This window comes from Patella vulgata, chromosome 6 (assembly GCF_932274485.2).
Source record: "Patella vulgata chromosome 6, xgPatVulg1.2, whole genome shotgun sequence".
NCBI lineage: Eukaryota > Metazoa > Mollusca > Gastropoda > Patellidae > Patella > Patella vulgata.
In genome coordinates this window covers 32341659-32367768 of record NC_065884.2, presented here as the reverse complement: position 1 = coordinate 32367768, position 26110 = coordinate 32341659, and the positions used below count along the sequence as shown (strand labels likewise).

The 26110-nt window shown below is 37.0% G+C and overlaps 1 protein-coding gene across 1 annotated transcript in view; it reads right to left on the bottom strand.

Annotated features, from left to right (window-relative positions):
- The window catches only part of LOC126825384 (endothelin-converting enzyme homolog), a 134216-nt gene extending 122441 nt beyond the window's left edge, over positions 1 to 11775 (bottom strand). Inside the window, exons 1-4 of the mRNA XM_050554997.2 lie at positions 11003 to 11775; positions 3120 to 3185; positions 2543 to 2683; positions 1786 to 1875 (exon numbers count right to left, since the gene is read on the bottom strand). Coding sequence (XP_050410954.1) covers positions 1786 to 1875; positions 2543 to 2683; positions 3120 to 3185; positions 11003 to 11689 — 984 coding nt within the window. The 5' untranslated portion in view covers positions 11690 to 11775. The remainder of the gene's footprint in view (positions 1 to 1785; positions 1876 to 2542; positions 2684 to 3119; positions 3186 to 11002) is intronic.
- Between the last annotated feature and the right edge of the window lie 14335 nt (positions 11776 to 26110).

Genomic DNA, 26110 nt, shown 5'->3' with positions numbered 1-26110 from the left:
CAATTTCGTTATCACCGGAAGTAATGGAATTTTGTCAGGATCACTTACATGTAACAAATGTATACAATGAATTGATATTGCTGGATTTGGTTGATTCTGCGTACATATTATTTGATGTGTGCAATGCATATATGGAAACCTGTTTAATGGTTTCATCAGTACCGGAAGTGACAAATGTTCAAGGGTAACGGGACACCGGTGAAACCCGTCATTACTGCGTCGCAGTTCTAGTTACTATTATTTTTCTTCGGGGGGGGGGGGGGATTTAGTCAGTTTGTGCAGCCAAAACTGTACATGGTGCAAACATTCTGCCAACGTAGACGTGGTTGACCTCCGTGCGTCTATTTATTAAATATAAATTGGGTCATTTTTGACAAACAAGAACTGTTTTAAGTAAGGGACAGAAATAATCTCAGCTCGCCCATATCGCGGTTATTTATCAACGGATCTTCTTCGGGTTTACATTTTTGGATTCTTTGGACAAATCTCATATGGCTCTGACGGACGGTTTTTCGATATTCGAAAGTTCGCTCGATTAATATTAAATTCAAAGATTTACGAAAGTTTTCTTCTTCATTTAAGATGGCGTATTTCCGTCACTGTTTGATTATCAAGTTGAAAGGAACATATCGTTGCATTCAAAATGGCATATTAAAACTTTTTGTGACGGCTTCCAGAAACCTTGTTCAATAACATTTTCAACCACTTGGCCACCATATTGGATTTTACAAAAAAAACATTCAAATCAATATTCAGTCGCCATTTTAATTCCGATTTTCGAAATTATGTATTGAACCTACTCCAAATGGCCACAATCCTTAGGGAGCAGATTTTTGAATTTCGATTCTGTTTACTTCCGGTTCGACTTTTCATCATCCAGATGGTGACCTAATCTTTCCATGACCCCCTCCCTTTGTATGTATAATGACCCTGATGTCTACTAACAATTAATATAAAAAAGTTCGGTCATGAAGTATGACTTCAAAATGACATGTTTTTTCCACTTTAAAGTTACAATTTCAAATTTTCTAAGAAAGTAAAAATATAATTATTTCTATGTCTTTTTCTCAATAGGTTGTCAATTTACTATTATACGATCATGGGTGACATTCTCCCACTTAAAACTCATTTACACCGGAAATAATAACACAATTACCCCCCAATTACCTCCCTTGTTTTCTATTCTCCACCATGGAGTAGCTATCCTCAAACGTTTGAATTGGAAGTTGAAAATGATATTTTTGCCAATTTCTCAACTGGCAATAGTGAATTACAGGATTAATAGGATTATTCTTTAACAAGGTAGGACTGTTTATAAATACCATCTATTTTAGGGCTTTATTTAAATATATTTTAAAAATATAACTTAAAGATATGAAATTGTAACTTTAATAGGTATTGGATGTTACTATACTCAATAATTTATAGAGTGACTTGATTGTTGACGTGACAAGGCGTGACCTGAAGTGACGTGACGTACCGAAACACGTCAGTACTCTTTGGAGTTATAGTTCTACTTGTTTTTTGATATTTCGATGGTACCGAAACACGTAATACAAACACTTTCTAAAACAATCGTGCTCGTACCGAAGATACCGAAACGCGTAATAATATTAATAAAAACTCTTTCGAAAACAAAACGTGTTTCATACTAATGTAAACTGCCAAGTGTCTTAAGGTAGTATACTTGTTGTACTAATACTAATACATTCTTGGTGTGTTATGTTGTTACGCCTTCGAGACATAATGGATATCGCGATTATTGAATTAAATTTATTTACTTACCACAGTGCCTGTTTGTGCATTTAAGTCATCTAAAACTATTTTACTTTCTTCAGAATATCTATCGTTTGTTACCTTGCTATCATTATACAACTGGAAAAAAAGTATGTATATTAAACAATAAATATGTTTCCATTTTATTGAAGAAGATTATCTACAAATTTCTATGTTTTATGACCACTACTAGAAGCCAAACACAAAATTGAAGACTGCTTTCTAGTAATTGCCAAATAGAAAGAGAGGGGAACGATTAATAATTAATTTCAACAAATTTGACCGATTTACAAACTCCATCGGCATATTTAAGCTTGGACGCCATATTGAAAGGCCTGGAGTAACGTAAGTCTAATGTGTCAAACAGGTTGGCAAATGAGCAACATAGAAACATATGTGCCATCCTCCACAAAGACCTCTTTGCGCAAATTATTAGAAATAAAATTGTTTGTCAGGTGTAAACGCTGATCAATCCTTTTATGGTAGTTGACTCAATGATACCCTTGTGATACCCCGCGCACGTGCTAACCATTCGCCCCCCCCCCTCCCCAATATACGCAATAGAAAACCGGAACACTTTAAAAGATGAACATGCTATCGGTGTAGAGTTTATAGCACGAGCTGTATATCTATGCACAAAGCATAACAATAAATATATGTATATGTATAGAATTTAAACAAACCTAACCATTAGCAAGCATGGTCAATCCTTTGAAAGATCTGTAAAGTAACAAGAAATATTTCTGATTGTTGAGATAATACTTACTTGGGCTAGTTTTGTCTCCATAGTAAAAGCATCGTTTACAAATTGCTCAATTCTGATATCTTTGTCAGTTATAATCGGTTTATAATCTCTAATAATGAGATTTGCCAATCTTCTCATAAACTTCTTATAGTCATTTAAATACTAGAAGAAAACAATCGATTAATTGTAATACGACAAATAGTTTTGAGTTTTTCTTAATCATTCGGAGCGATACAATGATGCTATCTTGATGCCTAATAAAAATTACATTTTATCCATGATATGGGTTACTAGGAACGAAATTATACACAGCGGTGTCAATATGAGAAACACATTTCATAATTCCATTTTAAGATTCTCAACAATCTTTTAGAAGCACAATCAATGGAACAATTTAGCACTCTAAAATGCCTTCATTTCACTTCTAGCTTTCACACAATTTAAAACAAATAGAATTGCTCAAAGATCGGATAACCATTCTTTGGATGGACCGACACCTACCACATTGGAAGCCAAACGTAAATTGCTATGGTGTGATGGATGTTTCTGGAATATTTACATTATTATAAGATTCTTTCTAATCATTTGTTTAACCTACCCGTTGATTGCCTGGTGTGATGTATTGGCTCCATCTTAAGAATTTACTAGCCCCCGCAGGATGTAGCTACAAAAAATAAAGGTAAGTACTGACCCGAAATTTGATACACCCACTGCCAAGCTCGTTAATAATTTTACTTTAAATTAATAGCTGGTTTATGTTTTCTATTTGTTACTTTGGTTTACAGAAAACTCGATATACATCTAGACCCGTCTTTATTTTGTTCGTTATGATTTTGAGTTTCCCACCTTTAGCAACAGTTTCTGAAGACTTAAGTAATGTCTGGAGGTTAATAAATCCAGAAACAACGCCCCACCCACCCGCACTCTCCACCTCGCGTACTGTCATCCAAAATACTTCTTTTTGCAATGCATCCCACAAACCAGTTACCTATCTATTTATAATTCGGAAATCATGCATACTATTAATATTGTCTTTTCGTTGTTGTATGCTTTATAAAATAAAATACACATAAAAATCAATAAAGTAAAAGACAAATAAGACATACATGTAGACATTGAAATCGACTCAAAATCTTACAAAATACACCAATACGTAAAGCGAACATTACATATCAATAAGGAGCCATTTTAAAACGGCATTGTTCTGTATATAAATAAAGTGCATGTGAGTGTTACCGGGGAAAATCCCCTAAAAACCAATGCTTATTGAATACGACCACTGTCCCGCAACTCCTGGCCTTAAGTGCTTGAACACGGTAAAAGGGTAATAATTCCTCTTTGTCAATGGTGCAGGATGGGGGCCTGACATGGGACAATGTAAAGTCGTACGGATGGGACAAAAAACCTAGGTCCCGTGTAAACATCGGCGTTCATGTTAAAGAACCCTTGGCAGTTGGAATCCAAAATAAGAGTAGACCTCTGTGCTGCTGTGTCCGGGCAAAAAATCCTTCACAACACACTGTATGGCATATTATGCCTATGTTCGTTATTCAGTCCAAAACAGTAGAGACGTTAAACCCCATTTCATTTCGTTCACTATGAACCACAAGACCCAGAATTTTGTATGTTTTGTTCCGATCCTTTGACCTTTCCGTCAGAGACCCATAGTTCCTCCCACCTTTTATAATGACGTCACCTGTTTGCTCACTAAATTTATTATTTTAGCGTTTTCTGAGATTCTATCCGGATTATCGCCCTTATTGTTAAAATTGTTTGACGTTCTAACTCATGACGTCTACTGGCAGACTATCGCCATTGAGGAGACGACCACTGTCAAGATCGGTCGCATTATTTCTGTTACGTCTTTTTTGTATTCCTGATTGTTTTCAAATTTGAGTGAAGTCTGTGTCACTACAGGCCCGGGACTGTACAGCGCAGTGGACGCTTACGGCTGGCCCCCGGATCCATTCACTTGATTTGATATGTGTTTATTTGGTGCAATGTCTTTTTTACTGTCTTGTCCGCAGGTTTATCTTGTAGATTTTTGTTTTACGTGTAGTGCGGTCCTCATGCACTTACTATTAGACAACATTGACGCGCCTTAGACATAAACAAGCATAGCGATGGCTGAACGACGTTCAATCTTGTGGCAATCTTTTGGACTTTCCCGCTATTCTTTTGGGAATATTTTTGAAAGAGAAGTGCATTGTTAGTTTGAAGTAAAGAAGCAGTGCCCCAGGTACTATAATGAAGGATATTTTCCTGACGCGAACCTGTTTTAGGCGATAGACAGATCAAGCATCAATGTGTCACTGAAACTGAAGTAAAAAACTGGCAAGACAGATACTGAGATAGAACAGGAAACCATATTTATTTCGTTTAAAGGAAGTAACAGACTAACGTTGTTGCTGTCAGACTGGGTAAGCAAATTCTACTTGTTTATTACTTGTTTATTGAGTGAAGCGTAATGAGGAGGGGTGGGGCATACAATGTATGCCATTCTGCTGTCCGGCAACTTTTAAATTAATAAGGATCATCATAGTTGTTTAGCATAGTCTGGTCTGGATTTGATATAAATTTAGAGAAAACCAATGTTGACTATAATATAGGTGCTTCTGTAGATTGCAAGGCCTAGTAGTGACTTGTAATAGTAATACTAATTACTATTATTATAGTGAAATACCAAAACTTTAGGCAGCGGATATATACACGTTTTATAACTGGTTCAGTTGTATAGGCCAGCCCACCCCATATTATGTTCCTTTCAACTAGTAAAATAGAGAAAACATGCCGAGATTTTCTTTTTATCATGATGATTTAATTTGTAGGATGTGAGGCTAATGATCCCTTGCTGTCGGGCACGTGATTTAACTCCCTACACTGGAAAATGACGGGGTTCGGTTTTCCCCATGTACATCACTAACACAACAATGAAGAAAGGCAGTGGCTAAACGCCCTGATTCGGTTCCTTACGAAAATTTACTACGAAACCGGATATCGTCTCTGATTGGCCAATTTTATCACGTGGTTATTCTATCGCGATAGGTTCGGTTCTAACCCTAACCCTCGCATTTTCTAATGTCCGCGTATCTCTTCGCCAATATGTCACTTTATTCTTAAATTCAAATTGTTTCATCGCCTCTAAAAGTGAATTTAGAGTCGTAAATTGAGCACCAACAAGGATATTCCTGTAGAGGCCGCCATATTAGAAAAGCCAGCTAATTTGTTCGAGAACTATCTAATCGCGGTAGGTGGTAATGATTATGCAGACTCGAGAAAACGAGCACTTCTACTTCACTGTATTGGTGCATATGGTCTTTCTACATATTATTCTTTAGTTGATGAGGGAAATTCGTACAGAATAGCTATGAATGCACTAGAAAAACATTTCGGTCATAAATATAATGTGAGTGTTGAACGGCTTAGATTTATGTCGAGAGCTCAGCTTCCAGGTGAAAGTATTGACGATTATGTTGCTGTACTTCGAAATTTAAGCGCAAATTGCAATTATGGCGTAATTAAAGATGAACTTATTCGTGATGTCATCGTCGAGAAAGCCCATCATAAAAGAGTTAGAGAACGACTTTTGATGGAGGATGAAATGACTTGAGACAAAGCTTTAGTTATCGCACGCCGTGTCGAATTAGCAATAGCAGAAACCAAAGATTTGAATCATTCGCACACTAATCAATCTACAAGCAAGACAAATAATTTAGAAGTTCAGAAAATTCATAGACAGGCTACAAATAGAGGACGTTGTCACAGAAGTTATTCTACACAATCTCCAAATGATTCATATAGGCCTAGTTCAAGAGGTAATTTCTCTTTTAGCCAGACTAGACCTAGATATCCGTCAATTCAACCAAATAGATTTCAGTATCGATTACCAATCAAACCACAACAACGCAATCAATCACAACCTGCTCAGTCTTATTCTCAAAGCTATTGTTTCCGTTGTGGTAGTTTTCAACACAAAGCCCAGTATCCACAATGCCCAGCTAGAAACCAACAGTGTCGTAATTGTTCAAAATATGGGCATTTTGCTTGAGTTTGTAGCGCATCAAGCCGACAAGTTAATTTTATGGATTCATCAGATTATTATGAACAAGTTCAACATGACAGCCATCCACAAGTTGATCTGATGACTGATGAATTTACAGTGTTGACAGTGACTAATGGTGCCAAGCGGAAATTAGATTGCGAAGTTATTCTGAATTCTATTCCAGTTACAATGCAAGTAGATACAGGTTCTCCAATCTCAATTATAAATAAGGTTATATATGATAGATATTTCAGTGATGTTATACTTACCCAGCCAGATACTTACCTTAGAAGTTATAACCAGTCATTCATAGATGTCATTGGTGTTGTTACCTTACCTGTCAGCTTCAAAGATCGACATTGCCTTTGTAAATTTTATGTTGTTTCATCAGGAGATCCATTGCTTGGTTTAGATTTGATAGCATCTTTACGTATGAATATTTGTGTCCAGCCTGCCACTTCCCAGATAGCTATGGAAGACCAAAGTGTTATAGTCAATAGAATTTCCTGTTTTGATGACTTAAACAAGAATTCCCGAAAGTGTTCAATGGTCTTGGCAAAGCCCAAAAGTTTCAGCACCACAGCTGCTCACAAACCCAGACCAACCCCCTTTGCATTAGAAAAAGAATTTAAAGAGGAAATTGATCAGCTGCCTCGAAAAGACATTATTATGGAAGTGGATCATACCGAATGGGTTAGTCCTGTCGTACTTAGTCGTAGAAAGAACAATAAACTTCGGGTGTGTGTTGACCTACGTAGTGTCAATAAAAACATTGTTCCTGTGAAGTATCCTCTACCGAATATCGAGACGCTTATAGGTTCAATTAAGAAAGCTGGATATGAATGAAGCTTACCACCAACTTCCACTGAGACCTGAAACTCAAGAACTTACGACATTTGCAACTCCACTTGGTTTGTACAGATACAAGACTTCTCCATTTGGTTTGGCAGATATTCCTGGATCTTTTCAAAAGATGATGGACATCATTCTAACCGGTTGCAAAGGAACATTCAATCTTCTTGATGATATCCTGATTGATGGAGAGACTGAAGACCAACATGATAAACGTCTTGTTGATGTATTGAAACGCCTTGAGAAACATGGGCTAACGCTAACTTCTTCAAAGTGCTACTTCAAAGTTCCCCGCGTAAATTGGGTCGGATTCTTCGTATCATCTTCTGGTGTCCATATGCTCACAGAAAATATCGATCCAGTCAATAATCTTGTTGCTCCTTCAACGGTGAAAGAACTTCAAAGTTTATTAGGTTTTTTTCAACCACTATTCACACTTCATACCAAATTTTGCTAATGCTATAGAACCACTCCAGAACAGTAGGACGTTAAACCCCATTTCATTTCATTTCATCTACCACTTCCGGTTTCGGAGTTATGACCCCCGAGCGAAGCCGGTCTGTTCGGGGTTGGCGGCTACACTAGGTCTGCGCCGAGTCTGAAATTTGGGGTATAGGGGTAGCTCGAACCGGGGAGTAGCATAGACAAGGTGGCGTTAGTCTACCACTTCCGGTTTCGGAGTTATGACCCCCGAGCGAAGTCTGTCTGTTCGGGGTTGGCGGCTACACTAGGTCTGCCCCGAGTCTGAAATTTGGGGTATAGGGGTAGCCAAATACCAAATTTTGCTAATGCTATAGAACCACTCCAGAACAGTAGGACGTTAAACCCCATTTCATTTCATTTCATCTACCACTTCCGGTTTCGGAGTTATGACCCCCGAGCGAAGCCGGTCTGTTCGGGGTTGGCGGCTACACTAGGTCTGCGCCGAGTCTGAAATTTGGGGTATAGGGGTAGCTCGAACCGGGGAGTAGCATAGACAAGGTGGCGTTAGTCTACCACTTCCGGTTTCGGAGTTATGACCCCCGAGCGAAGTCTGTCTGTTCGGGGTTGGCGGCTACACTAGGTCTGCCCCGAGTCTGAAATTTGGGGTATAGGGGTAGCTCGGACCGGAGGTAACATAGGCCAGGTGGCGTTAGTCTACCACTTCCGGTTTCGGAGTTATGACCCCCGAGCGAAGCCGGGTATCCTGCTAGTTATAGATATTTTACACCAAAGCTACGATTTATATATTCGTTCACGCTTGCTCAGGTTTAATTAAGTTTTATTTCTAATGTTACTTTATCAGATTTATTTTACGTTTGATGGACATTATTGAAAATACTGTTTCTAAATGTTAATTAAGGCTATTTATACTAAACAGCAAAAAAAACCACAAAAAAATGTCAGAGAGGCACTTTTATCAAATCATTCTAGAAAACGACTTACTAAATGGATCAAAGCAACAGTGTGTGAACACATTAGTGATTAATTCATCAGAATTCCAAGACATTGCGAGAAGGTTTAGAGTATGTACACAGTCTATACATCAGTATCTGGTGTGTCCGCCGCGAGTATCAATAACAGCACCACAGCGTCTGTACATGGAGTGGACCAGACGATTGATCAACGCCATTGGCACCTCGAACCACACTCTCAGAAAAGCCTGGCGCAATCCATCGGCTGTGTTTGGTCTCGATACGACGTTATTAAGTATCCTCTCAATTTCATCCCAAAGATGTTCAATCGGGTTTAAGTCCCACAAAGGGCTGACCAGTGCATACGTTGACACCGTTCTGCTGTAGAAAGTCCCGAGTAACTCTGACAGTGTGGACACGAGCGTTGTCATGCTGGAAAACGTTGTTTCGATGACTTGCGAAATGTGGTATGACGTGGGGTCTGAGAGCTTGATCGATATAACGCACTGCTGTGATGCCGCCTCCTCTCCCTGGACCAAGATTTTGGAACACCACAGGACCCACTCTCTGGTTCAGGCCGATTCCATCCCAAACCATTATGCTTGGACCTCCCCATGAGTCTCGATCCATGACACATTGGTCAGAATAACGCTGGTCACGTCGACGCCATATTCTGGTCCTGCCATCTACAGTTGATACGTAATACCGACTCTCATCTGTGAACAGAACAGTTCTCCATTGCCCGTGTCACCAGTTCTGGTCTTGTTGGGCAAACTGTAGACGTTCACGTCGATGGCAAAGGGGTGGGGATCGGCCCACGGTAAGGTCTACGGCAATGGATGTTCTCTCTGGTGAGACGTCGGCGCACTGTATCGGTACTGATGGGTCTTCCGTGTGTTCCCACTGTCTGACGTGCTGTCTCAGATGCGTGTGTGAAGGGAGCCTGCACGTGCTGTCGCACAACATGGCGTTCTTGTCGCCTTGTGGTAACCCTGGGTCTACCAGTTCGGGAGCGATGATCCGTGTTGTTGGTGGCCCGAAAGCGTTGTTGAAGCATGTAGATGGTCCGAACATTGACCTGGAAGTGTATTGGCAACGGCTTGGGCAGTGTGGCCAGCGTCGAGTCTTCCAAGCGCCAGGTTCATCTGAGCTGTCGTGAGTCGTGGAATGCTGCTGACATTGTAGTGTGAATGATTAATCCTGGTATGGGGGTGCATTTTATAGGGCTGGTCCCGATGAACTGCACGTGCAGCATGAGTTACATGAAAAGTATGGAGAACACATTACCATCTCAGAAGTCAGGTTGGGTTTTTGAGAACATTTCCTGGCTTCAATTCTGTGTTTGGGAAGGAGCCTTATTGCTCAGGTAAAGTTGGAGATGTGGTCACAAATATACAATAAACACATTTGGCAAGTTTTATGCAATGCGTCTATTCAGAGTAACATACCAACCTGACGTTTATTTTGCTGCTTAGTATATTATGTTTTAAGGAATGGTGAGGAGAAGCCAGTTACCAGTATATAATTACGGATATTTTTATGTTCCGTGTCCTGGGGCCCAAATACTAAAATTTGCCCCATTTTCTCTGAAAATAATGAATTGAAACTTCAAGGTGAAATTAACTGTATCTACTATCGCTCAGAAATGTCAATGAAATATCTATATCGGTGCATTGTCATATGTGGAGTCGTTGAGAAGTCATGTATGAAGTGAAAGTGTAGTTAAAGTAATCACTTCAGTGAAACCCTTTGGAACTGCACTGCTTGTTGTTGTTCGTGGTGTTTAAGGTACGCTTCCACGGTGGGTGATATCGCAGACAATCGGAACTGCAGGTGACCACTGAGTTTTATAAGCACGTCGAGGGAACTGACTCGGGAGGTGTTACTGAAGTAATGACTTCAGTGGAAGTGTATTAGAAGTGATTATTTACCAGAAGTACTCCAATAAACCGGAACAAAACCTGTCATTAATCAGATCATAACATACAAACACAGCAGATTTCAATAGAAATAACCTTCAAATCTCTGACCTGTAAAGCATGTACGAGTTATATTGGACGAATGACTGATCATGCATTACGAACATGTATAAAAATCTGTTTAGGGCGTATGAAGATGAATATTCCTCTCGTTTTTTAACAAACTAAATCAAAACGGTATGCAATTTCAATGTAATTCTAAAATATTGTTTACCTGAACAATGTTGGTTTTCATATCTATATCCATGCCGACACTGTTTGTCCAAAATGCAGCCACCCATAAATCGGTTTGAACGATCTTAAGAGCAGCATTCAAGTCAAAGGTATTCTGTTCCCATGTGTCCAATACATACCAACCTTGCATTTTAGGTAAAATCTTCTGTATGAACGGTTGTCCTAGTAGTTGTTCAGTTTTATAATCATTGATACAGGATCTGAAAAGGTCCTTTAGCTTTCGTTCAGATGACCATTCTGCATCTCGGTTATAGGGAGCTTCCATTAAATTTTTTAACCTTTCTTGATTCTTGTAATACAAATCCCCCATTGTGGTTCTCGAGGTTCTACCGGGGGTTAATGGGCGGGTAGAAGCGTAAGCACCACAGGCGTATTGGTAGAAATCGTTACAGGGGTCAAATGTTGTGTTCATTGTGTACCTCACATAAGCTGCTGACTCAAGACATTGATACGAAGTACATGTATCGGGGGGTGAATACGACTTCTTAGCTCCTAGAACACCAGCCAGAACAATCATGATGAAAAATGTACCTGCCAAAACTCCCAATAAAATGTACTCCCTTTTAGACCAATTTTTCAGATCATTCTTTGAAAACGAAAGTCCCGAAACCATGTTTCCAAAAACAGATGATGGATGCTTGAGATTATCTTCTTTGGTTTCCTCCATGGTGAATTTCTCCAGGACTGCTAAGTTTCAACGGTCACCCAAACTAGCAACTATATGCAAATGTTTACCTGGCTAATGTGACAAGACAACTTTAACTGGCTATTTACAGCTCTCTGCGAAAAATGACCACCGATACGGCACAACGCCCCCCTGGCCAAAGATGTGTGGATGTATTCAACACACCGATTATAATTTACATATCATTAGCATGTAAACAGGTAAAAGTATACCACCGTGATACTTTGTAACATGCATGCAAGAAATTTGATAGTCAGCTTATTAGGCTAAAATTTAAATAAAGCGATAGTGGTATATAAATTTTTATCTTGAATGAATTATTACTTTGTAAACACGTAAATAAAACGTAATTTGTAAAACTTCAGAAATATAGAACTTAAAAGGTTTGTAGTGAACATAAAGAATAATAAGCAAATTGGGGTTAATTGAAAGGAGGGGTATATATAGAATAGACAATTGATAGATCGATCAGTGGCGTGGTGACCGCTGATTTTGTATGAGCAACAAACAACTTCCCATGGGGCTAGAAAACCAAATATTTTATATCGTTGTGTGTGTGTGTGTGTGTGTGTGTGGGTGTGTGTATGTGGGGGGGGGGGGGTAAAGTCATGTATTTAACATCAAACAATTTTAATAAGATACCAAATTGACTAACAGATAGAACAACCAAAGAGGGAATATACAATATTTTAAACCATTGTCTTATGTAATTAAGCAAGTATTAAACTCAATAGTATTTCCAGATAATTTACTCAGAGAAGATATTTTGGCTTTTATGTTAAAGAAAACAAACTAGTATATATAAGGAATTGCTATTTGAGCAATAATGAATAATGATTGCAACAGTGCAATGCTGATTAGTTGGAATCAGGATTTATGGAGAAACCAATTTGTGGTCAAAATGTGAATTAGTCGAAATTGAAATATGGGTAAACCTAAATGAGGGACCTGGCATTCTTGACAAAAATTCATTGCTTATCAAATACAAGTCCATATTCGTACGTTTCAAAATTTTACTAAGTGTCATTTCTGTAGAAATATTGAGGAATCGAACGTAATGGTGGCAAGCGTACATTTTCAGTAGATATCTGGAATATATATCAAGGTCAAGACAGGCACCCCTACATGAAGGGAAGGTGCTTAACCGCCACACTTGTGTTTCTTCCTATCTTTCCTTGTGATTGGAAGTGGATGACTCAAAATGAAATAAAAGTAACATCCCAAAGTACTTATCCTATGAGATACCGTGGATACTTTACCCCTATGTGTAACTGGAGTCCCCCGCAAATCCTCAGGAGAATGTCATTCTATAAGATAAAATCCGATCGTGCTTGCACCCATTTACACGGATTTAAACAGATGAAGTTACAGGGGCGTATTGTAGTATACATTGAAAGTTTGTAACCATTTAAAAACTATATCAGATTTTTTTTCTTTTTATAAAGTGCAAATTGACAATAACATTAAGAGGGGAAACATGGAATCAAATTCCATTGACCAGTTCTTACCAAATTTTAATGCTTAATTTGTCAGGATTGTCTTTCTATAATGCATTGTAGAGATAATAAAGAATAATACATGTTATTATAATACGGATTAAAATATATTATAATTACGATGTAAATCTTTGCTTTATGTTAATGTAAATGTTCGAATTAATATAAGCCATTGTATGCGAGGTTCGAAATTGAACGTATGAGCATAACTATGTATGATATTGCATTTATCACGCAATAATACATTCTACAGTAGATATCGCTTGTGTGATAAATTTCATAATCTACTGCGATATCTCCTTAGGATGTATCACTACGCCGTAATGTAATCAGGTTCAGTAAAAGTGAAATCTATAGCAAAGAATTATATTTATTTATTTGTGGATGTAACAATGGATTGGGTGATAAATAAAATCTCTTCTTTTTTGATATTAAAAAATATCAACGAGTCGATAATGTAAAAAAAAACCCGAGGCTCTACGTTGAATTTTAGCGTAGTTACGTGTAATTGAATGACGTCGACGTTCATTTTATGTTTGACGAAGTACATGCGCCAGACAAGTATATCGTTTATCAGTTCTTTTAATATTCACAAAACGAAGCTTACAAATGCTAGAGAGGTTTTCTCTTTAAGTAACCACCAATTTCCGTTAAACGCTGTTAAGAAGATTCAGGTCGGTATAATTTTGTGCTATGTTATAATTATATCTGTCTTTGTTGGAATGAATTTTAGTAAGTCATCCCCTTAAATGAAAAAATGCATTTAAAAGCTTGTAACGTTTTAGTTCCGTGTACATATTGGAGTGTAAAAGTTCCCTTTTACAGTTGGAAGTCAATATAAGGGTAGGCCTAGCGCCGCTGTGTTGGCAAAATTTCCCGATCATAGCACACGGTAGGCTATGGCGTATGTCCGTCTTTATTAGTCCAGTCGGAGCAAAACACTAGAACGTTAAACCCCATTTCAACTTGTATTGTTTATTTATCAATGTAACAGTTTAGGATTAGATAAGTTTCTATCATAATTATTTGATTCGAGTGGGATAAATTTCCTATTTTGTTAGCTGCGTGACAGGTGTTAGATTTGCACAAAGTGACTGGTCTGTGCATTACAAGATATTTGTTGCTAATATCTTAATAGTATAAGTATTATAAGTATCAACAAGGTATATTAACCGGTATACAGTTTGTTAGGTCACGGCTCAACGTTCCGTTCCTTTTTAAGTACTATCAGTTTATCTATGTCAACATTAAAGGGGAATTCCCTTGGAATTTGAATTATGCATTTCAAGTTTTCCATTTCATTTTTACATGTACCTTTCTCTATTGAGTTTCAGGCAACATGTTAAGAACAAGGAAGCGCACGACAGTCACCATAAGAATTGCAAATTCTGTACAGGGATCGAGTGCCCCCAGCTAAACGTCCAAACGTAGGCTAACCAAATCAAAGGAGAAGGCCGGCGACAGGAGGGTGGGGGGGTCAACACCAGAGTCTGGTATCTCCTAACTTGACAGCTTGATAGAGCCTCACGGCATCATAGAGACTTTGGCTGTGGCAGAACCGTCCTGTAATATAAATTTATCACTAAATTCAGATTGCCCTCCTCAAATTCAAGGTGTCGGTGACACCACTGCAGCCAGTGTCTCGCAACAAATTAAAACAAAAATTGTGCATGGGGAATATGTTGATCTAGCTAGTCTTTTGGATCATTCCCCTCCAGTTGCTCGTGGAAAACAAGTAATAATTCAGCAAGGTCAACTTTTTTCTTGAACCGTCTAAACCTGGATCCAAATTTACGACGATCGAAGTTTGGTCAGATGCTTTTATTGTTTTAATGAGCATCTATTGTTCGATACATAATGACAAATACCCAGACTTGCTGAAATATATGCAAGTTATTCGAATGGCATCAAAAAGGGCAAATGATTTAGGGTGGAAGTTATAAGACGAACAGTCCATGGTCTGTTATAGATACGGAATTGTGGCTCCTATATATCAACTGTGCAAATCAATTAGGTGATGCTAAGGCTTCCCCTTCAAACTCCACGACCTTTAATAGTTCTACTCAAATTAACATACTATGCTATTCATATAATTATAATGGACAATGTCTTAGAGCATATTGTTCTTACCAGAATAGATGTTTGCGCTGTTTCAGGAACCATCCATTAATTTCAATTTCAGCTGAAATGTTTCATACCAACAAATTCAGTCCCGGTAGAGATACAAGTTTTCGGCCGACAACTCCTCTTTATCAGTCCTTCCCAAGATATCCCACAACAACTGTTAACCACAGATTTTTACGTCCTCAAGTTAGAGCCCCATTTTCCAAAGGTTCAGACATCCTGCGTTATAATTAGTAGATATTTCAAACACCCTCTTTAACTTTATGTTTTTATTGTAATAGTAGAGTAGTTCACGATTTTTGTTTGTGTTATAACAGATCTATGGTCCAAAGGTTGGACACCTATAAACCTTGCAGTATTAAATGGTTTACTTAATTCCTATTAAAATTTCAAGGCCCACGTCTGACCCGTATTTCACATAATCTTAAATCTTCTAAAACACTAGAATTTGAAAGATGGGTTAAATTAAGGTTGGTAGAATGATTGGACCCTTTTTATTCAAACCAATTTCTTATTTACAAGTTTCCCCAATCGAATTAGTACCCATGCTTTCTGTGGATTATAGGCTTATCACACATTTGTCTTATCCCCCTGGTGGTAGTATCACCGAATAGTGATATTAAATTTAATTTCCTTTTCAAATTTTATTTAAAGAATGGATAAATTATTTCTTAATTTTATATTCATCAATATTGCTGACTTTATATTACCAGTCTGTCTGTCTTTACTGCTTGATTAGTCCTGAATGTGTTATAATCTTTGATGCCTTAAGCAAAGAGTTATAGAATTAACAATAGTCACATCAGTAGAAAATGAACAAAATAATACTAAAGTAAAAGTACAAAGTAGCTTAAATGAAGATTTATCAGGTAAAATATGCAAGGGTCATGGACATAGAAAATATCAAGTTGGATTTGTCAGGACCATCAAAGGCATATCAACTGATCCTAACTCAGAAATATTAATTCCAGCTAAAATATTCAAAATACCTTTAAATGAAATTGTATATATTGAACCCTCGTCGAGAATTCAAAAAAAGAAAAATTTATTAGGTGGTAAAAGTATCGTAAAAACAAATATTAATAGAGGTTATGTTAGGTTTTTAAATTCCTCAGAGGAACAAATTAAAATTAAAGCTAATACTATAATTGCGAAAGCCCATATCATAAATAAAGATCATATTTTAGACATAGAGCAAGATAAACAAAATCGTGATAATTTTACAGTCTCAAATATCCAGTGTCCAGAACATGAATCAGTGGAATTAGCTAAGTCTTTGGGATTTAATTTAGAAAATTCTGATTTATCGCAAAAACAGAAGACAAAATTACTAGACTTCTTAGGTCAATACAGATATATATTTGCAACAAATCTAGCAGAATTAGGCAAAGCAAAAGGGTATATGCACAAAATTAATACAAATAATGCACCACCAATTAGATCACGCCCATATAGACAAAGTACTGATGCAAACGGAATTACTGAAAAATTAACCAAGGAAATGTTAGACAGCGGTGTAATAGAACCATCTTCTAGTAGTTGGGCATCTCCAATTGTGCTAGTTAAGAAACCAGATGGCAGTCATAGGTTTGCAGTAGACTATAGAAAATTAAACCAAGTCACAGAACCTATGACACATCCATTACCACTCTTATCAGACACCATAGAGCTCATCGCTGCGGCAAACGCTACTATTTATTCGGTAATAGACTTACAATCAGGATTTTGGCAACAGGAATTAGATCCAGAAACAAAGCATAAAACTGCTTTTGTCACGCATCATGGATCATTTGAATTTAATCGGCTCCCGTTCGGTTTGCGTAACTCGCCGGCTGCTTTCCAGATGATGATGAACTCCGTGTTGCGAGGGCTAAATTGGAAAATCACGTTAGTCTACGTGGATGATTTAATTATTTTTAGTCAAAACTTTGAATCTCATTTAAATGATTTACGGCAAATCTTCAACAGACTTCGCGAAGCAAATCTTACAGTAAAACCATCAAAATGTCAATTTGCTAAGAAGAAAGTTAAATACTTGGGACATATTTTAAGTAAAGAAGGCATTAGCGTTGATGAAGACAAAATACGAGCAGTAACAGAATTTCCCACACCAAAGAATGTGAAGCAGGTACGTAGTTTTTTAGGAACCTGTAACTATTATAGACAATTTATCAAAAATTATGCAAAGATTGCCTCTCCTTTAAATGCTTTACTGCAAAAGGATGCAACATTTCTATGGACAAAAGAATGTGATGTTGCATTCGATGATCTAAAGAAGCATCTAACTTCACGTCCAATTTTAAAATTTCCAGATTTTAGAAAACAATTTATTATTTCAACAGATGCATCTAATGATTCTATTGGCTTTGTTTTAGGGCAGAAGGATGATAAAAATCGAGAATATGTGGTTGCTTACGGAGGTCGAGCATTACATGGTGCCGAAAAAAATGGTCAATTTATGAAAAAGAAGGCTTAGCGTTAGTCGAGGCTGTAAAGACATACCGTCCATATATAGTTAACCAAGAATTTCTCGTATTTACTGATCATATTTCTCTCAAATGGTTAAAAAGCATTAAGGATAAAACTAGTCGCCTTGGAAGATGGTCTATGCTTTTAGGAGAGTATCGCTTTGATATCCAACATAGAGCAGGTTCCAAGAATGGAAATGCTGATGGTTTGTCAAGAAGAATCTACCCCCCCATCAGACAATCCAAATAAGTTCCTTGATGATCAGCCAGTCTATTGCTGTCAGGAGAAAAAGCCAGAAACAATCTACACATTCGAGTATGAGACAGACCGCATTACTCATGCACTCTTCCACTTGTTGCTGCAGCCATGGATGAAGCTGATGTTCCGGATGATCAAGGTAATCACAATTCTTGCACAATTTGAAATGATCCAATTTTATGCCACTTGCAACGTAATTGTGAAGATCTATCTGATATCATAATCTTTAAAGAAAGTAATTAGAAGATGGAATCTTGTTCTATATGCACAAACTAAAACACAAAGGCCCGAACAAGGAGGAAAGATTTCGAAAATTACTGGCAGTACCAAAAGCACTTCAAAATGATGTCTTAATTGCATACCATGACTCAAATTTTGGTGGATGTCATCAAGGCCAAGAGAGATTATTTGAAACCATCAGAATGAAGTACTACTGGTGCAATATGCTCAATGATATTCATCAGTATGTCAAGACCTGTGAAGATTGCCAAAGATGTAAGAGAAACTTCCATGGAAAGAAAACTCCACTCAATCCTCTACTTGTTAACGAGATTTTCAGTAGATGGCATATGGATGTATTACAGTTAACCCCAACACCAGATGGCTATAAATATGTTCTATTACTTGCTGAAAGTACTAGCAAATGGCCCGAAGCATTTCCTTTAAAGACACAGCAGGCTCCTGAAATTGCTAATGTACTGTACAAAGAAATATTTACCAGGTATGGAGCTCCTAAGTCACTCTGCTCCGATCTCGGTCAAAATTTCATGTCATCATTGGTCAAGGCACTTTCAGAATTGTTTCAGGTCAAGCGAACCCATACCACACCATACCATCCTCAGACCAATGCAGCATGTGAGCGAATGAATTCCTTCATTATTCAGTCATTACGTATGTATTGCGATGAGAACCATACCAACTGGCCAATTTTACAGACTAAGTCCAGCCACACAATCCACTGGTTCCTCACCATTTGCAATGCTTTTTGGGAAAGAAATGCGGGTTCCACTTGATTCACAGTTAATACCCAAAGAAACTCTACCAAGATCAAGTAAAGACTACCTAACGAAAGTCATTGAGCAACTAGAAATCACCAGAAAAATTGCTGCAGAGAATATGGAAAGGGCTCAACAAAAATACAAAGGTCAGCATGATAAGAAATCGGAAGAACCAAGCTTTGAAAAGGCAACAAAGGTATGGTTGTTTTGTTCAAAATTCAAGGTAGGATTAGCACCGAAACTTTGCAAGAAGTGGCTCGGACCTTACTACATTGTAGACCTTGGACCAAAATACACCTACCAACTTAGAAGATGTTCTGATGACAAACCTCTGAAATACCTCACAAATGCTAATCGTTTAAAGAAATATTTTGACCCTGCAACACGCCCAACAAATCTCCCTACTGGGTCCGAAGGGGAATTAAATCCAGAAGAACTTGAAGAGGAACAAGATGCAGAACAGAAATCTACTGACGAAACTACTGATGATGCTTTACAATCTCATTCACAGCAACAAACACAATCTCAAGTGTTGAAACCAAAAATGTTGCCTGAAGCACAGATTGTAAAAATCATTAAAACAGCAAGATACCAGGGTCGAAAGTCATATCTAATCAAACTGATTGATGGGTCCACACAATGGCAGTTTACAGAACAAATACCTGAGAAATTGCGCGAGGAGTTCCACATTACGAGAAGTGAGGCTGGAAAGAAACGCAAGCGCCCTCTCAGGAACCATAAATTTTTTGTCAAGAAGGATGAAGATATCACCAAATCACAGAAATCGACAAATTTAGCAAATGTGAACATGATAAAACATCAGCAAGACACCAAACAAGATTTAGAAAAAATGATAGCTGACTTCAAACTCAACACCAACATTAAAATGTTGTGTGATATGAGAAGCATGAAGACAGACCTTGAAAGAAAAATGATGCAAATGGATAAAGGATTAAAGCGTCGTATAGAAGGGGGACAATATGTTTGTCATGAACAGAGACGCCAGATTTTTGGAAAAATAGATGAAACAATAGACCATAATTGGAGAGAAATAAACAGACTATCAGAACACTGTGACAATCGCTGCAACATCAATGACAAGGGAATATCTGATCTAGCCGACTATTGTGATTATTTTGCTAATGATCTTTATAAACATGTACAATACAATAAAGCAGTTTCCGCAGCAGCTTTTAAAGCGTTGATTATATCAGTACACAAGGCAGTTACACAGACTTTAACTGCATTGCACAGTACATAATTAGAACAGATCCATTGCATAAAAAAAAATAATAAATAAATAAATATAGTGACTTTGTTTCCCCTGTGGGACCGGGGACAAGAGTAGGCCCAACGTTAGTTGAATTGCGTGTCGTAAAAAGCGACTGAAATTTGACAGCTCTTATAATTTCCACATTGAAATAATTACATTAAAGTACCTTTCACATTAAAAAAAGAAAAAGGTCTGTGTGTCTAAATTATTTTTAAAATTATTGTTAATTGCTATAATCAGGTTTGTTAGGCAAGGTGGACTGGCCATCCATTTTTGACTGACATTCCAACGCTGTGCCATATTGTTGACGATCAGTATGCAAAGCATTTTTCAAACTTTAAGAAAGTTTGATTAGACCACATAGACCTAGTTCTTTTACGTAATTAAATTGTAAACATAAGATAATAGCAAAACTATTATGTTTTTCATCTAATAGGAAATAGAAGTTCTGAATATGATTATTATATTGAATGATATGTATATATATAAATATAAATTGGTTTCTTTTTTCACATTTCGTGAAATATACCCCCCCATTTTTTTTTGATTAATAATTATAACATGAAATTAAATAAAAGAATTGATAACATGTGACAATATATTAGATGATAAATAATATATGAGAATGGATAGGAAAATAAATTAGATCATATAAGAATAAGAAATGATCATATAGGAATAAGAAATGATCATAGTAATAACCGAAATATTGAATAATACTATATGAAATAAGGAATAAAAGAATAAAGTATCTTCTGAGCCTTTGCACAGTCTTGACAATTTGACAGTGTTGAAGACATACACGATTATATTTGGAACGGAAAGTGAGACTGGTATTACATTTTAGTCAGGTTGAGTACAGGGAATGACCACATTCTTTTGATTCAAAATTATTTAATATAATTGATTTATTGTCACACATTGAATGTTATTATATGAGATGGTCGAGAGATATTTCAGGTTTAATCTTGTTGAGCAACATCTCTGATAACAGACTGGACCAAAGAAGCTTGAAGCTGATATCTTCAATCCTGGACAAGGTTGACTTTGTCAAACCAAGTGAGATTTCTCCAATGTCAAGAAGAAGAAGTACCACCACATGGTTCATCACCAGATAAACTTCAAGGTATCCAGACAACAAAATGTGCTAGATCAATAAGATGAATGTGGTGGACCTTACAATCGTAATCCGTGATCCAGTAAATTAAGTTCCAGAAATTGCTAAAGATTGAAAGTGTGTTCCTGATTAAATTTGTGTGTATATAAGTGCGGTGGAATCATTATAGTTATGTTTATATAATGGTAATATCTAATGTGTATGTGTTCTGCATTTGAAACGATCAATTATTTCCACAAATAATAAATATTCCGGTGTGCAGACTTTAAAAAGTGCAGAAACTTTCTTCATCATAGTGCTTATATGTTCTTATGTGACTCTTAATTACCATTAACTTTTTAAATTTCATTTATCTTTATATTCAGTTCCATTTCTGACTGAAAATCATTGCATTTAGAATTTTAAATTCCTAAAACACTTTTTTTTCATAATTATTGCAAGTGATATTTATGTATGTGACAACAATGTATTATACATAAGGCGACAACAAAGGATTACCTAAGTGACTTTAGCCTGTATAATCATATAACAGCATAATTTACTCAAGATATTGTGATACAAAATTTTATACAAATATTTGATTATAAGCATATGTTTTTTTTGTAATTATTAATTTTTTTCATCAAGTATATAGTAGTATATATATCATGCGAGGACGCATGAATTTTACAGGCCGGGGGCATTTATCACCGAATAGTGATATTAAATTTAATTTCCTTTTCAAATTTTATTTAAAGAATGGATAAATTATTTCTTAATTTTATATTCATCAATATTGCTGACTTTATATTACCAGTCTGTCTGTCTTTACTGCTTGATTAGTCCTGAATGTGTTATAATCTTTGATGCCTTAAGCAAAGAGTTAGAGAATTAACAATAGTCACATCAGTGCCAATCAAGTGTCAAAGCTTTTACTTTTATTTATGACTTAAAGCTTTTTAACATTCTATTTATTATGAAACGAAACTTAAACCAATGAAATTTATTTATATCTATATCATTTTAACCTTTTCATTTATTGGTTACAATATATTTTTACCCCTAATTTTATCTATCATCTGATTTGTTGAAATGATGTCCTTTTGTCTGTATGCAAATTAGTTGCTTTAAAATACCCCTACATACAGACAAGAGACAGACAGAAGGAAAAACATACAAGGCAGATAGATGAAAAATATACAGAGATAGAAAATATACAGATAGATGGAAAACATGAAAAAGATAGAAAAATATACAGGAGATCAGATAAGATAGGAGATAGGTTAAGACGCTTAGTAACCCTAATATGATCTTGTAAATATTGTAATTATTGTAATTATTTAACTGTATATAAAGAAATATTGAAACAGATTTCGACTTGGACTTCTAATGAACAGTGACCGCCTTCGCCAGAATACTTCTCTGTGAATGAGCTATACACCCCCAATCCTAGCTCATCCACATCTACAAATTGTCCATATGTATTACATATGTATCACCTGGGTGCATATTCGAACGCAGAATAGCCCCGAACGTTGGGTGATAGTAGTATAAACGATTTTATTGACCCTGAAGATAGCAGTGTGGTGAACTTTGGGCAAGGCTGCATTTTGGGGAAAAATGGATATTAAGTCTGCTTTTCGTTTATTACCTATTTTCACAGGTGATTTTGACCTACTTGGCATATATTTTCGTGGATTTTATTTAATCGACAAATGTCATTATCCTGTGCCCTTTTCGAAAGAATTTCCAGTTTCCTTCAGTGGGTATTGGTAGTTAAGTCTGGCCTTGAATCCGTAGATCATTACATGGAAGACTTCCTATTTGCAGGTCCATCTAATTTTAGCGACTGTCAAACTTTAATGAGCTATTTCGCTGATAGTTGTTACTCTCTTGGGGTTCCTCTAGCGGAGGAAAAGACTGTAGATCCCACAACCCAACTTACTTTTCTGGGTCTTGATATTGACACCAGTACGTTAGAGGTAAAAATCCCTGACGATAAGCTTACTAAGTTTTGTCGAAATGCGATGTAAAATTGGCAGATTTAGAATCGGTTACTGGTTTGATGTATTTTTGTGCCAGAGCCATCCCATGTTCTCGGACCTTCCTCAGATGTTTTATGACGTTATTGCTGCTTTTTAAGACTAAAAACCCAAAACAATTTAACAATCAGGGTAACCCGTGCCCTTCGAGGGGACTGTCAGATCTGGCAATTATTTCTTGAAAACTTTAATGGAATTAACTGTATTTCGCACTAAAAATGGTTGTCAAACAACAAGCTACAGTTATTTACCGATAGTTCTGGAAATAAAGAATTGGGTGGTGGGGCATACTTTGATGGTCGCTGAATCCAATTTAGCTGGCCTGTCAGTTGGTCAAACAAGGACTTAATTCGGGATATGACATTTTTAGACCTGATTCCGGCTGTGTTGGCATTCCTGACTTAGAAAATGTATCTAAAACAGAACTGTGTCATATTAAACATTGATAATTCCGCGCTTGTGTCAATCATCAATAAACAGTCATCGAAATCCCCACAACTCCCTATTAACAATATTCAAGTTAAGGCAAAGTACATCGAGTCCTCTAAGAATAACATAACTGATAGTCTTTCACGTTTTCAGGAACAGCTCTTCCGAGAATTGGTTCCAATTGCACGCAAATTTCCAGATCCTATTCCAGTTTCTTTTCTGGAGGCAATTTCAAAAGTGGAATTGACCAACTCTTAAAAAATTCGGTTGCTTATAATACATTAAACACCTATAACTGTGGTATTGAATATTCCTGGTCTATGACTGTTCAAGAAATAGCTTCCTTTAAAGTTTACTTGTTTCGTTTGGGTGTATCCAACTCAACAGCCAAATGCTACGTATAGGGGTTGGGATTTTATAGTAAAATTAATAATTTGGACGACCCTACAACTTCATTTCTGATAAAGAAAGTCTTGGGAGGCTATAATAGGACAAAAGGGGTGTCCAGGGATACCCGTTTACCTATTAAAAGACTTACTATCGGACATTATTTCTTCATTACGCATGGTCTGTTCCTCAACGTTTGAGAGGTTTTTATTCTCTGCGGCATTTTCTGTTGCATTCCATCACTGTTTTAGGGTAGGGGAATTAACCTATAAAAAAGGAAAATCACAAAGACATTATTGAAAGCTAACAGACATATCCTTTTCCCCCGATGCTATTATAATTGTTCTCAATTACTCTAAACAGAAAGAGGGGAGATCCTACATGCCCTGTGTCTTTCTTTGTTTTCCTCATATACTGATCAACGTCCTGCGCCCCCCCCCCCCCGGTTCCGAGATTCTCTTTACTCATTTCGATGGTATCAATTCTAGGGCGTTGGAAATCAAAAGCTTATACAGCTTATATACGTTCATAATTAAATACTAATTATGCTTTCTTACATCGTGCTTTCAGCGTTGACTTCAGTCTGGATCGTTGGTTAGACGATTATAAGGGATGCATTTATCGCGTCTAGATCACGGCCTGGTGGAACTAGTTTAGGCCTTAAACGACAAAATGTGGAAATTTGTTGGCAGTCTCGTCGTGGTATGCACTGAAAAGATCTACCTGACTTAATTGACATTATGTTAAAATATGAAAACCCGTCTTAAGCTACTTGGTCTTGCATGTTTCTGGGAACGATATTGGCAAAACTAAAGGCGGCTTCCTTCGGAATGAAATAAAAGATACATTGGCAAATAATATAGACACCAAATTGCAAAACACAACTTTAATCTGGTCACAAATTTTGCCTCGCCTACGTTGGCGTTGTTCGTCTAATGGTCATGTTATGGACACTTCTAGAAAGCGCATTAATAGTTCATCCTCCAGATACATTATAAAACATGGTGGTCGTTATATCAGATATCCAGACATCTGCCGTGATAAAATCTGCGGAGGACGGGGTACATCTATCTCCGTTAGCATATCAAATATTTTTGAGTACACTTCAAGGGGCCTTAGAATATTTCTTATCTGGATCGACTGATGATAGTTACCCTTAATCGCCATGTTCAGGTACACGAGTTCAGTTCTTCCGTCTTCATTAGCCCAGTATAGGAGTAGAACAGTAGGACGTTAAACCCCATTTCATTTCATTTCATTTCGGTTCAGTTCTTTTTAATTGTAAATATGTTCCTTTCTAATTATATTTTGTGTAGAAAAGTTAAATGAACTCATTTTAAGCAATATTTCGGAGGTTTGATACCACTTGGTCACAGCTCGCAGCTAAATTCCCACGTTATTGATTTTAAATAATCGTCCAGTTACAAGAGTAAGTGACAGTGCTAGTGATGAGAACCCACTCACACCGAATGATTTGCTTCATCTGAGACCAAGTCCAACCCTACCCCCAGGACTGTTCCGTAAAGAAGATCTATACATCAGGAGGCAGTGGCAGCATTAGCTTCTAATACTTGCGCTTTTGCGGGAGTGTGTCTATTCTTCCCGTTCAATCAAATCTATCCCCAAGCACAGCAACATGGCAGCCTTCGTTTAATCTGGGGTCTTCTCTAAAACTTTGGACAGTCATTTAAGGTATTAAAAACGGTGAAAGTGTTGTTCGTCTCAAAACAGTATTGTTTATTGATAGCCTCGTTTGTCACACAATTAGTTTTTTCTGCAATATTCTGCTATGCACTGGTTAATTGGGCATAATAAAATCGTAACTCATGAC